At 39.6% G+C, this 13,400-nt stretch overlaps 1 protein-coding gene across 1 annotated transcript in view; it reads left to right on the forward strand.

The window, feature by feature from the left end:
- CEP85L (centrosomal protein 85 like) overlaps nucleotides 1-13,400 on the forward strand; it is a 173,083-nt gene that overhangs the window by 62,055 nt on the left and 97,628 nt on the right. The window contains exon 3 of the mRNA XM_036925048.2: nucleotides 876-1,651. Coding sequence (XP_036780943.1) covers nucleotides 876-1,651 — 776 coding nt within the window. The remainder of the gene's footprint in view (nucleotides 1-875; nucleotides 1,652-13,400) is intronic.

The raw sequence follows: 13,400 nt of genomic DNA on the forward strand, positions 1-13,400 counted from the left end.
TAAAATCTTTGATTTTAATTTGGCACATTTGATGATAATTTGGCAATTGATGGTAAGTTCATTGAGTACAGAGGCTTTTATTTATCTTTTGGGCTTCTATAGACCTGCTTAAACTATTCCAGTGTGTAGAATAATACTGTGTAAAGGCCTGAACTAAGGCAATAGCTTATATAATCATTTCGGAAGTGAAAACTTACAACTTGGGTATTTTAGTATGCAGAGAAAGATAGGAATCAAAGTAGACTCTTAAGAGTTCTAACTTGGGAAGTAATATATTACTGATGATGCCATTAAGGCAGACTGGCAACATAGGAACTGCTCTGTATCTGCAAATAGATTGCTAGAACACTTTCTGATTCCTTTCCATTATGGTGGGAGCTCCTTTATCCATATTTCTGACTTGAATGAGAATTTGAGGATATGCTAAAATGTTCACATTTGGTGTAGATTACTACAGTTTAAGAAAGACAATGAAAAATAACATTTTCTATCAAGAGTTGTTTCTGAGGCTTCAGTGCTGGATTATGAGTAAGACCAGTCAGTGGGGAGATGGATTTTTCTTTTAAATGTATAATACTTAGATTACATAGGGTAAATATCAACCTGTTTTTCAGTCATTTTTTATCTGTAATAGATGTAAATGGGCATATATTTTGTTGTGTATACACTTTTAGAAAATAATGTTTGAAAATTTGATTTGTTTTTGTTTGGATAAACTTAAAATAACAACAAAAACAATAATCCTTTCATTTCAGTAAAATGCCTCTGGAAAAGTTGTGCTGGAAAACCATATTCAGATTTTTGTTTTGGCATTTTGCCTTTTTTTTTCTATTAATCACAACTAATTTGACGTTCTTTTTTTTTTTTTTTCCCAGATCATTCAACTTCAAGTGGTATATTATCTTTTAAGCCTAGTCGATCATTAGTTACTCTTCCTACTGCCCATGTCATGCCGTCTAACTCCAGTGCTTCAGTTTCTAAACATAGGGAATCATTGATATCAGGTGGCTCAAAATGGAGTTCAAGCCTCATTCAAACATTGGGAAACCACAGTAGAGTTGAACAGGATTCTTCACTAGACATGAAGGACTTCCGACCCCTTCGGAAATGGTCATCTTTATCCAAACTCACTGCCCCGGATAACTACAGCGAGGGTGGCATTATACACACTGAAGAGTCAAGGAGTGGACTGGAAAAGACAGGGAGGGGCAAGGCTTTGACATCACAACTAAGGACAGTGGGGCCCAGCTGCTTGGAAATGCTTAAGCTGGAGGACAAGGAAATAAATAAAAAACGATCATCAACTCTGGACTGCAAATACAAATTTGAGAGCTGTAGCAAAGAGGCCTTTAGAGCTTCTTCCTTCACTCTAAGGAGACAGACCTCAGACATGACACACAGTGCCTTACCTGAAAGTAAGCCCATTAGGACCAGCTCAGATGCTTTTGAACCTACGAAATACTTAATGCTTGGTCAACAGGCAGTAGGTGGGGTTCCCATTCAGCCTTCCGTGAGAACACAGATGTGGCTTACAGAACAGTTGCGGACAAACCCCTTGGAAAGCAGAGCTCCGGAGGACTCTCAAAGCTCAGCGCCTTGGCAACACCAACAGGTTGAAGAGTTTCGGCAAGAAAGTGAAATACCAATGCAGGTAAGGTTGAAATCCAGTGCTTGCTTCCCTCCAGCAGGTGCTGTGGGTACAACAGCACATTTATAGTGAGCATATGACAGTGTCCGTAGGTACAGATTATTTTGCTTTTCCTTTCCCTTGCAAATTCATAGACATAAATCTTAAAAACTATGAAAATATAGACTTGGTAATCAAAACTTTAAAAATATTTGAGGCTAGTTAAAGTGAAAAACTTAAAATCTTGTATCTAACTTGATCTTTACTTTCCTTCTGATTTGTTAAATGGGCATAAAAGTGAAGAAAGCAAAACAATTCAATCTAAAGAAACTTGAAACAGAAGCTGAGAAGCTGGCATGGTATAATAGAAAGAATGTCTACTTGAGAGTAGTATGAGGTCTTGGATTTGTTTCTGGTTCTGACAGATTCAGAACTTGAATGATTCTCTACCTGTCAGTTACTATTTAATATCTCTGGGCCTTAGTTTCTTTTTCTTTTTTCTATGAGATATAATTGACATATAACAATATATTAGTTCCAAGGGTACAACAATGAATTCCTGTAGGTATATATTATGAAATGATTACAGTAAGTCTCTTAACATCCATCACCATACATAGTTAAAATTTTTTCTCTTTGTGATGAGAACTTTTAAGATTTACTCTCAGTAACTTTCAAATGTATAACATAGTATCATTAACTATAGTCACCATGCTGTACATTGTATGTCCATGACTTACTTATTTTACAACTGGAAGTTTGTATCTTTTGATTCCTTTCACTCATTTTGCCCTCCTCACCCCCTCCACACACACACAACTCCTGCCTCTGGCAACCACTATTCTGTTCTCTGTATATCTGAGTGAGTATGTATGTATGTATGTATGTATGTATTGACTTATTTATCTTTATCTATCTATCTATCTATCATCTATCTATCTGTGATTCAACATATAAGTGAGGTCATACGGTATTTGTCTTTGACTTATTTCACTTAGCATAATGCCCTCAAGGTCGATCCATGCCACAGATGGCAAGATTTCCTACTTCTTTTTATAGCTGTATAACATTCCAGTGTATACATACCACATTTTCTTTATCTTTTTTTATAGCTGAGTAATTTTCCAGTGTATACATGTAAGTCTGGGGAGAGGAAATCCCAGGGCAAAATACCTCTAAAAACTGAAATCAGTCAAAGGGTGAAAGTTTGAAACCCATTTATTGCTTACAAACTGTAGTCCAAGGCTGTCTCTCTCCCCTGCTCCTGAAGGAAGCAAACAAGCCCCTCCCCTTAACCTGTCAGGTTCAGACACACCCTCGGTTGCCCAGGTAATTACCCATTGACATGGAGGTGAATTTCTCCCCACCCTTGAGGAAATGCAAGTGCACCAAAGCCAGGTGAGATACTCTGAAAACATTACAATTTTACCCGCAGGCCTCCCCTCCAGAAATCTCGCCTTATAGTCTGCTCATTCCCCCTCTTCCGCAATGGTCCCTGGGAGAGAAAACTTGAGTATTGTGACCAGACTAATGACATAACAATACCAACAGCAATAAAATCATGACAATCCTCAAGCCAGAGGATTCAGCTAGGTTCAAAGTCTTATGCAGATTAAGTCCATAGCTTGTCCATTCCATAGGCCGACAGTAGCTCAGGGTTCAGAGCAATCACCACGAGGCAGCTGCAGCCAGGGGGGCACATTCAGGCCATAAGGACTGTAGGACAAAATAACCTTAAGGGTTATTAAAATACGTGTTTTAATGACACCAGCATGGGCAAATCTTGTCCATCAGGTAGGATACATGCAAGAGAGTGGTCTTGTGATAAAACAGTGGCAGGAATGGAATCTCTTTCTGGTCCAGTATACCAGACTATCTATCACCCCTGTCCCTGTGGGAGTTACAGATGGGTCAATATATAGGGCTACAGGAGGTACATGCACTGGCCATAAAGATAAAACAAAACTTCCCTGCAAAATGCTCTTACTTCCTGGACATTTTGGATACACTACCGTGACCTTTGGGGGGCCATTTAGCTGTTATTCCAGGAATACACAGGAGGCCAGCTTCCAGGCCTTGTCCCCAAGGTACCAGAAGGGCCAGCCATTGCTGGTCCATGTATCAAAATGCGCAGGGCCAGGTCCATTCAACAGTGTCTCCAGGGCTTAATGCAGTAGGGGCTGGCTGCAGGATGTTGCTCTGCTGGCCATATTCTGGCTTCAGTAAGTCTTCTTTGGTTTGGACGTACAATTGTATAAGAGAAGCATCAAGGTGTGTGAGCATATTCACAGGGCTCAAAGCTCCTTTTTGTGGCTTCTCATTCAAACGCCACAGCACCGTCCATAGGTGAACTGACCAACCCCGTAGACTATTAATGTCTGACTTTAGGCCAGATTTCAACAAACTGTTATACTTCTCTATCATGTCTGCCCCCACAGGATTATATGATACATGAATTTTCCATGTTATTCCTAATTGCTGCACCCATTCTTCAGGTATAGGGGCTTTTCCCTTCTGATAAAGAGTCTCAGCTACCAGTGGCTCAAAAGCAAGTTCTTCCTGCTTTCCACTGGTAGAAGTCACTGGCCCCAATAAGCATTGGAGTTAATCCACTTAAGGGGCTAGTCCAGAGGGCGCTGCGCTGCTGTAAATACATACCCCATTTGGCCAGTCTAGGTGTCTGTGCCATGCCACTCCATGGCCTGTGGGTCCAGCCTCACACCCACTCTGTGATGGGATAGGTGGTTATTATCTTGGTTGGAGCTGTTCCAGTGATGGACTGTCTATCCAGCAAGGCATGGTACACAGCAGGCAGTTGTTGCTTCTTTGTCAAGGTGTGCCAGACCTCTGCTTCTTTCCATAGATGTGACCAGAATCCAATAGGTTGGTGTGTCCATTCAAGCCGTTGCTAAAGACCCCATCCATAGCCATTTTCGGTTTCATTAACATCTAGTTCACAGGACCTTGATGAGTCCATTACATTCAAGGCCTGTACGGCTTTGACTGCCCACTTGGCAGCAGTAAAAGCATCTGCACATGTCTCATCCCAGTCCCACCTGATGCTCTTTCGTACCAACTGGTATAAGGTCTTCAGAATTTGTGCCAAGTGCGGGATAAACACTCTCCAGTAGCCCAGAGGCCCATAAACTCTTGTAACACTGCCACAGTGGTACAGGGGTGGAAAGCTTCAGAAACAACTTTAGTTTTACCCAACCAGGCAACCTCCAAGAATTTCAGACAAACCAGGTCCCTGAACCTTGGTGCTGTTCACAGTCCATCCTTTTTCCTGTAGATGTTGCAATAGTCTAGCAACTTCCCCTTTTAAATCTGAAAGAGAATCAGATGTGAGCATAATGTCATCAATGTAATGATTCCACCGCACTGTTTGCAGTTTCCTCCATGTGGCCAAGTCCTAGGCTACAAGTCCATGACAGATGGTGGGACTGTGGAGATATCCCTGTGGAAGGACAGTGAATGTCCACTGCCGGCCTTCCCATGTGAAGGCAAACTGTTCCTGGCTTTCCTGTGCTATGTCAACAGAGAAGAAAGCATTAGCAAGGTCTACTACATAATGATACGTTCTCATTTCATTGCTGAGGGTGTCCAGAATGTCTGCTATAAAGGGGACAGTGGCATGCAAAGGGGGTGTGACTTTATTCAATTCCCTGTAGTCTACAGTCATATACCAGGAACCGTCTGGCTTTCTCACTGGCCACATTGGGGAATTAAAAGGACTATGAGTGGGCTTTATGATGCCCACCCTCTTCATCTCCTGTAGGGTTTCTCCAATTTCCTTGTGCCCCCGCCTCCCCAGGCAATTTATATTGCTTAGTATTTGTCACCCGCCGAGGTACAGGCAGAATTACAGGTGGGTGCTTAGCATGTCCCCTCAGAACTGTCTTTACCACACATACCCTCAGTCTGAACTTACCTGCAGTGGTCTGTAACCACAGGCCCTGCAGGATATCTACCCCCAAAATATATTCAGGGATGGGAAAAATGTACACGGTGTACTCCTTTGGGGGTAAATGCCCTGTCTCCAATGAGATTTGGGCTTTTTTCACTCTAATTGCCTTACCCCCAAAGCCATTTATCATAGCAGGGGTCCCGGGAAAACACTCAGGGTTGCTATGAATCAGAGAACACTCAGATCCTGTGTCTACCAGCACCAGGACACATTGTACATTCACAGGGGACCAATGAATTGCTAATTCTACATGTGGCCTCTGGTCCCCACCATGTTCCCCAAGGTAGGGACTTTGACACCCCCCTCAGTTGAACTGTGATGCCCAATCATCCTCCTGTGGGGGTGAGGGCTCAGGAAAATCCTGAGTACTGTCTCCCATGAAGTTTTGCAGGGACACAGGCCAGGCATGAGGCCTTGACTCTGGTTTCTGTGTCCTGGACCTCAGCAGCTGCAACTGCTGCTCTGGCTTTAATTGGTGCCACAGTTCTAACAAGATCCTATTGAGCTGCCCATCAAGTTTTTCTTTCACTACCCCAGGTTTTATCAAATCAACCCACATATGGGTCCTCAAGACCTTCATAGGGCCTTTTGCACCTCTCCTTTTAGTCGTAGCCTGTACTTCCTTCCATGCTCTTATTGTTTCAGCCTCCCCCAGGTCTGCTTAAGTACGAGTAGCCTCACTTATGGTTGCCCAAGAATAGTCACTAGGGACCCAAAGAGAGATATGGGAGCTGTATGCAGCACCAGATTTCTCATTCCTATAGTCAACACCTCTTCATCAGGGCCCTGGGGGTCCATATTACAGATGATATTTTTCATACCTAAATCCTGTAGTACCTGTTGGAGCTCTGCATACGTTTTCCAACTACTGGGAAAATGTAGGAAACCACCCTGATTAGGCCGAACTACCCTGTTGGCAGCTGTCAACCATTCCAGGAGTGTCTGATTCCCTGAGGTGTGACAGGCATTTTGCAACCACTGTGGGATGGAAGGGTGAGTCATCAGGGAAGCCATTCTACTCATCTCAGTACCTGACATAATGTTTTCCACCCCCGTATCCTAGAGATGTAAAAGCCATGTAGGCAGAGATTCCCATGGCCTCTAGGCAGACACTCGGTCCACCAGCACATCCTGGATAAAGGGGTGGAGCATGGATGGGGCGAACCTGGGGAGGGGATTGCTCCTTCCCCTGAGGAGCCTATGGTTGTTTCGTTTTTATTTTCTTAATTACAACTGGGTGGGCCTTTAAAATAGGAGAAGTTGGTACCTCCGGAGGTGGCCTGGGTAGCAAATCTGCTAATGGTCGGCCTCCTCCTCCCTCGGGCTCCTCCTCTAGTGGCGGCTACTCCACCGTTTCCAGGACTGAAGGCACTACTCTGTCCTCCCCTCCCCCACAGCCTCCTGCAACCTGGCTTTTCCTGCTGCCTCCCCCCTTGCTGCTAAAGAGTTTTCTAGGAGCGAGACATGTCTTTTCAGTAACTGTCTCTCTTCTTTAATAGCATCCCACAGGCTATCGCCCAGCTCCTCCAAGCGATGCTGAAGTGTGTCTCTCTCCCACCTAAGTCCCTCTGTCTCCTGTATAACATTTTCCACTTTCTTGATGAAAAGAGACCCTACAATGCCAGCTGCTACACTACCCCCTAAGGTCTCCAAGCAGTCTTCCAACTCACAGAGGGCTAATTCTGCAGCTTCCGGTGTTTCCACCCTTCCCCAATTCTGGGGAAGGCCCACCCCTCTAGGAGGTACTTTATACTGGTATAAAACCCCTAGTAGGGGTTCCCAAATTGGAAGCCCCATATCTGGGGGGATAATAACAGGTGAAGCGGCACCCTCTGCCACTGCATCCACTGGGACCTCCCCACCATCCACAGGAGCAGCCCTCCCAAAGGTCGCACCCATTATGACAGATTTCAGGTTCAGAGGAATCCTGCCAACCATGCCAGAATGTAAGTCCGGGGATAGGAAATTCCAGGGCAAAATACCTCTAAAAACCGAAATTAGTCAAAGGGAGAAAAAAAGTTTAAAACCCATTTATTGCATACAAACTGCAGTCCAGGGTCGTCTCTCTCCCCTGTTCTGGAAGGAAGGAAGCAAGCAAGCAAGCCTCTCCTCTTAGCCTCTCAGGTTCAGACATGCCCTCGGTTGCCCAGGTTTACCCATTGACATGGAGGTGAACTTTTCTCCACCCTGAGTGTATGCAGATGCACCAAAGCCAGGCAAGATACTCTGGAAACATTACAATTTTATCCATAATACGTAACACATTTTCTTTATTCACTTATCTGTTGATGACCCTGTGAGTTGTTTCTATGTCTTGGCTTTTGTAAATGCTGCAGAGAACATGGAGTTCCATATAATTTTTGGGTTAGTGTTTTCAGTTATTTCAGATAAATACCCAGAAAGGGGAATTGCTGGATGATATGGTAGTTCTATTTTTATTTTTTTGAGGAACTTCCATAATGTTTTCCATAGTGGCAAATCAGTTTACATTCCCACTCATAGTGCACAAGGGCTCCCTTTTCTCCACATCCTTGCTAACATTTGTTATCTCTTGTCTTTTTAATAGTGGCCATTCTGACACGTGTGACGTGATATCTCACTGTGGTTTTGTTTGCATTTCCCTGATGATTAGTGATGTTGAGCACCATTTCATGTACCTTTTGGCTGTATGTATGTCTTCACAGTTTCTTCACTATAAAATGACAAGGTGGAACTAAAGTCATTTATAAAGTTTTGGTAGTGGTTGATGTATATTTAATCTTGTAAAACAGATGTGCTTATTTAAAAAAAATTAAATTGGGTGTCAAGATTTATTTGTTAATCAGTTTAAGGAAAGCACTTTGTAATATAACATATAAAGAAAATACTGTCTACTCCCTTATGTTACATGTAAATGTGTACATTTCTTGATCTGGAAATGTTTCTCTTCCAAGATAATTTTCTATAGCTCATTTTAACTGAGAACCCAGTTTACAAATTTATCTGTAAAATTTTTGTGTTTTGCATTTTTTATTACCAGAATTTTCTGTAATAAATTAATTCTACCAAAAAACTACAAAATTTCCCCAGAGCAAACATTTAAACTTACTATTCATTACTGCTACTAATAAAAGTAAAACAAAGATTAAAGGAATATATTCTATGAAAGCATAACGAGATCACAAATCTGAGTATATCCCTAAACATGCACACAATGTAAGATGCTGTACTTACAGGAGAACCATTTCACATCCTATGGGTCTTCTTTACTCTTGTATTGGACACAGTTCTTATAATCCTGATTATGTATATTTAAGTCACATAACCAAACATCATTATGGTATCTGAATTGGAAAAGAGCAATTTAAGCAGATTTATTTGTGATTTATCAGTTCAAGTGATTGAAAGATAGGAAACTTAATTTTTAAAATACTGTCAAATTTTGGTCCTTAAATGCTTTGTGGTTATAGGAGAACAGAGATTAGGCAGTTATTTCTCCAGCTGGTATCTTCATAGAATTGGAGTTGTCTGGTCAGAGCTGAATTTTCTACTCAAACTGAAGTAGGTGTGATAGAAAGGTAACTGAGAAAATTGGGTGAATTTAAAGGAATAAGTATTACTTCATACATTTTATTCTGCTTGGAGGAACTTCTGCTGTAAATGAAGTTTTCCCCAACCCTGAAGCAATGTAGAAAGGGTAGGGAGCTTGGAAGTGCATCTTGGAACAAAATTTATTTTTAAATCTTCCTAGTACACAGTAGAAGTAGAAGACTACTAAGAAACAAAATCTGCTTGCACCCTAGCAAGTCCCACTTCTTGATTAACCTTATTTGGGATGGTCTCTTTATAGTGCTTTTAAGTTTGGAGTAGAAAGATGAAACCAGGTAAAGAAAGTGTAGACACTTCAGCTGCAATGTTTAAATGACTACTTTTCTCATTGACTTTTTGGACTACTACAGAAGAAAATTCTTAAATACCTTCTTCTCAGAGCCTCCAAGCACTCTATTTATTTTAAAAGCTCTCATCTTAGTTTCTTTAAAGACTCTTTAAAACATTGACTTCCTTTTAGTCAAATTTTTATGTGAAGTAAAGAGCCATGACATGGATCAGCCCATCTGATAAATTGTGAGAATATGTGATTTTCAAGCTTAACTGCTGAACTCTTACCATGGTGGGGTTGAGGGGAACAGCTCTTTTACAACTATGAAAAGGACTTTAGCCAAGAGTCATAATCTCACACTACCACTGATTTATGTAGAATTTTGTAGCTGTCTGAGTGTTCTGTCTCATTTGATCTCCATGCCTCCTTCCCTTTTTTCTCCTTCAAAGGTTAATATTGTAACACGGACTTTATGCTCTTCTTAGGACTCAATTCAGAATAATTATTGAGTCAGTGTCACAGTGTGTGGTGGTCTTGGATTCTCACCGTTTCCTACTAAATCAGCTAGAGTGCAGGTTGTGTAGCACTCTGAAGCATTTCCTTTTGTGAATGAAATGAAGCCAGCTATGCCTTCAGTTGGTTAGGATGCAGGCCTCCCTGTGCAATGTCCACCACATTCTTTTGTTCTTTCTTCTGTTCTACATTACCTCTCTCCTCCTACCCTCTCCAAAGCTCTCTGACCCTATAAGGACTGTGACAGAAAAGAAAAACAAACAATAAACTCTTTCCTTCTCATTGGAAAGAATGCATCCCTTTCCATGTCCGTCTTGCACTTCTTTTATTGTCTGGGAGTGTAGGGGTGGGAAGGGAATGGAGGGTGTGTGCTTTTACATACAAAGAATCCATTGGATTCCTGTAAAGTTCACATACTTTCATTTTCTGCAGTTTCCATTGTGATTATTCCTTCTTCGTTTCTGATTTTGTTAATGTTTGTACACTATTTTTCTTGATTAGCCTGGCTAAGGGTTTATCTATTTTACATATTTTCTCGAAGAACCAGCTTCTGGTTTTCATTGTTTTTTTTTCCTATTGTTTTATTCTTAATTTTATTTATTTCTTCTCTAATCTTTATTATGTCCCTTCTACTAACTGGGCTTCATTTGTTCTTCTTTTTATAGATTCTTTAAGTGTGAGTTTAGACTATTTATTTGGGATTGTTCTTTTTTCTCAAGGTAGGCCTGTATTGCTATGTACTTCCCTCTTAGAACTGCCTTTGCAGCATCCCACAGATTTTTGAGCTGTTGAATTTTTATTTTCATTTGCTTCCAGATATTGCTTGAATTCTGTTTTAACTTGTTCATTGATGCATTGATCATTTGGAAGCATGTTGTTTAGCTTCCATGTGTTTGTAGCCTTTTTTGTTTTCTTTGTGTAACTTATTTCTAGTTTCATACCATTGTGGCTTGAGAAACGGCTTGATAAATTTCAATCTTGTGAATTTATTGAGGCTCTTCTTGTGACCTTGTATGTGATCTATTCTGGAGAACTTTTCATGTACACTTGAGAAAAATGTGTATCCTGCTGCAATTGGGTGGAATGTTCTATAGATATGTTAAGTCCATCCGATCTAATAATACAGTGTTCAGTGCCTCTGTTTCCTTATTTTCTGTCTGGTTGATCTGTCTGTTGACATGAATAGTGTGTGAAAGTCTCCTAAAATGAGTGTTGCAATCTATTTTCCCCTTTACTGTTAGTATTTGTTTTACATATTTAGGGGCTCTTATGTTGGGTGCATAGATATTTATAATAGTTACATCCTTTTGTTGGACTGACCCTTTTATCATTATGTAATGTCCTTTTTTTGTCTTTTTTTACTTTTCTTTTTTTGAAATCTATTTTGTCTGATATAAGTACTGCTATTCCTGCTTTTTTCTCCCTATTGTTTGCATGAAATATCTTTTTCCATCCCTTTACTTTTAAGCTATGTATGTCTTTGGATTTGAAATGAGTCTCTCGTAGGTAGCATATAGATGGGTCTTGTTTCTTTATCCATTCTGCCATGTCTTTTGATTGGTGCAGTCTATTTACATTTAAGGTAATTATGGTAGATATGTACTTACTGCCATTTTATTAATTGTTTTCTGGTTATTTTTATAGCTCCTCTCTGTTCCTTTCTTCCTCTCTTATACCTTTCTCATATTATTTGATAGTTTTCTTTAGTGTTGTGATTACATTTCACTTAAAAAAATTTTTTTTGTATGTCTATTATAGGCTTTAGTTTTGTTGTTACCAAAGGTTCAAGGATAACTTCATTAGTATATAAGTCTGTATTAAGTTGCTGATTACTCTATTTCAGACACAATTTAGAAGTACTTTTATTTTCTATTTCTTCCTCCTCCAAACTTTATGTATTAGATGTCATAATCTGCACTTTTTGTGTGTCCCTTGACTGATTTTGTATATAGTTGGTTTTGCTTCTTTTGTTTTAATTTCATACTTGCTTGGTAATTAATTGGTCTACTACCTTTATTGTGGGTTTATTTTCACTGCTGAAAGCTATTTAGCCTTTGGAGCATTTCCATCCACAGCAGTCCCTTTAACATATTCTGTTAGGGTGGCTTAGTGGTGATGAACTCCTTTAGCTTTTGTTTATCTGGAAATTATTTAGTCCTTGCTTCAAATTTAAGTGATATTCTTGCTTGGTAGAGGATTCTTAGTTGGAGCTCCTTCTTTTTTAGTACATTAAATATTTCATGCCATTCCCTTCTGGCCAGTAAATTTTCTGTTGAGAAGTCTGCTGATAGCCCAATGGGGTTTCCTTTATAAATAATCTTTTATCTCTGGCCGCTTTCAATACTCTCTCCTTATCCTTGATCTTTGCCATTTTAATTATTCTACTTCTTGGTGTTGTCTTCCTGGGGTTCCTTTTTTTAGGGACTCTCTGTGCTTCCATGACCTGAATGTCTATTTCCTCCTCCATATTGGGGAACTTTTCAACAATTATTTCCTCAAAAAGACTTTCTATCTCTTTGTCTCTTTCTTCTCCTTTCGGTACCCCTGTTACGAGAATATTGTTTCGTTTGGATTGGTCACACAGCTGTCTTATAATTCTTTCATTCTAGAGGTCTGGAAAAAGGTTTATTTTTAATGTGAGGGTGTTTTGTGTATTATATTCTCTGAAAAGAAAGTTTTCTTATTATTCTTATTTTTGCACCCTGTTTTGTCTTTTTTTTTTTAAAGATAATATAACTACATTGAAAGATGTGAACACTATGATGCTTTTGATACGCTATGACATGACACATTCACTAAGTAGCTAGAAAGCATGTACTTGCTTTTTATACATGATTTAATAAATAATATTAGTAATGTGTGTGATGTTTTTTATCTGCCAACTTCTCTATATAGTGCTGGCATATAATTTTTAGACATTTTAAAGTATGCTGTTATTAACAGAACAGATCTTTTTTGAAAATTTATCATTTTCCTATTTTGCCAGATGACTCAAAAATAATGATAATTCTAGGTAGTAGAAAATTCATTATTTTGTGTAGGTCTGCCCTCTTGTGTTTGTACTAGGAAATTTCTGCCTTATTTGGGGGCAGTTACCAAAACAACCTGCAAAATCATAACTGCTTATCATCAGATTGTATTATGGTCTTATCAGTCATGAATGTATTAATGAGCAATTTCACTGAGTTCAAGAAGGTTCATTTTAACATAGGTCATTTGTAACATTAAACATTTAAGAATTAGTTCATTTTTAGTGCCTTGTAAATTAAGATTTGTATTTACAATAGAAAGTATTTGAGCATTTGGTATTTAAAAATTTTTAAATACATTGTTTTACTATAACTTCTTACACATCATGATAAATAGAATAAATAAGTTCCATTTAAAGACTGGGTTTTTGATCTACATTATAATCTGAGTTACAGTATTCTGTA

The sequence above is a fragment of the Manis pentadactyla genome, chromosome 12 (genome assembly GCF_030020395.1).
Source record: "Manis pentadactyla isolate mManPen7 chromosome 12, mManPen7.hap1, whole genome shotgun sequence".
NCBI classification, from domain to species: domain Eukaryota; kingdom Metazoa; phylum Chordata; class Mammalia; order Pholidota; family Manidae; genus Manis; species Manis pentadactyla.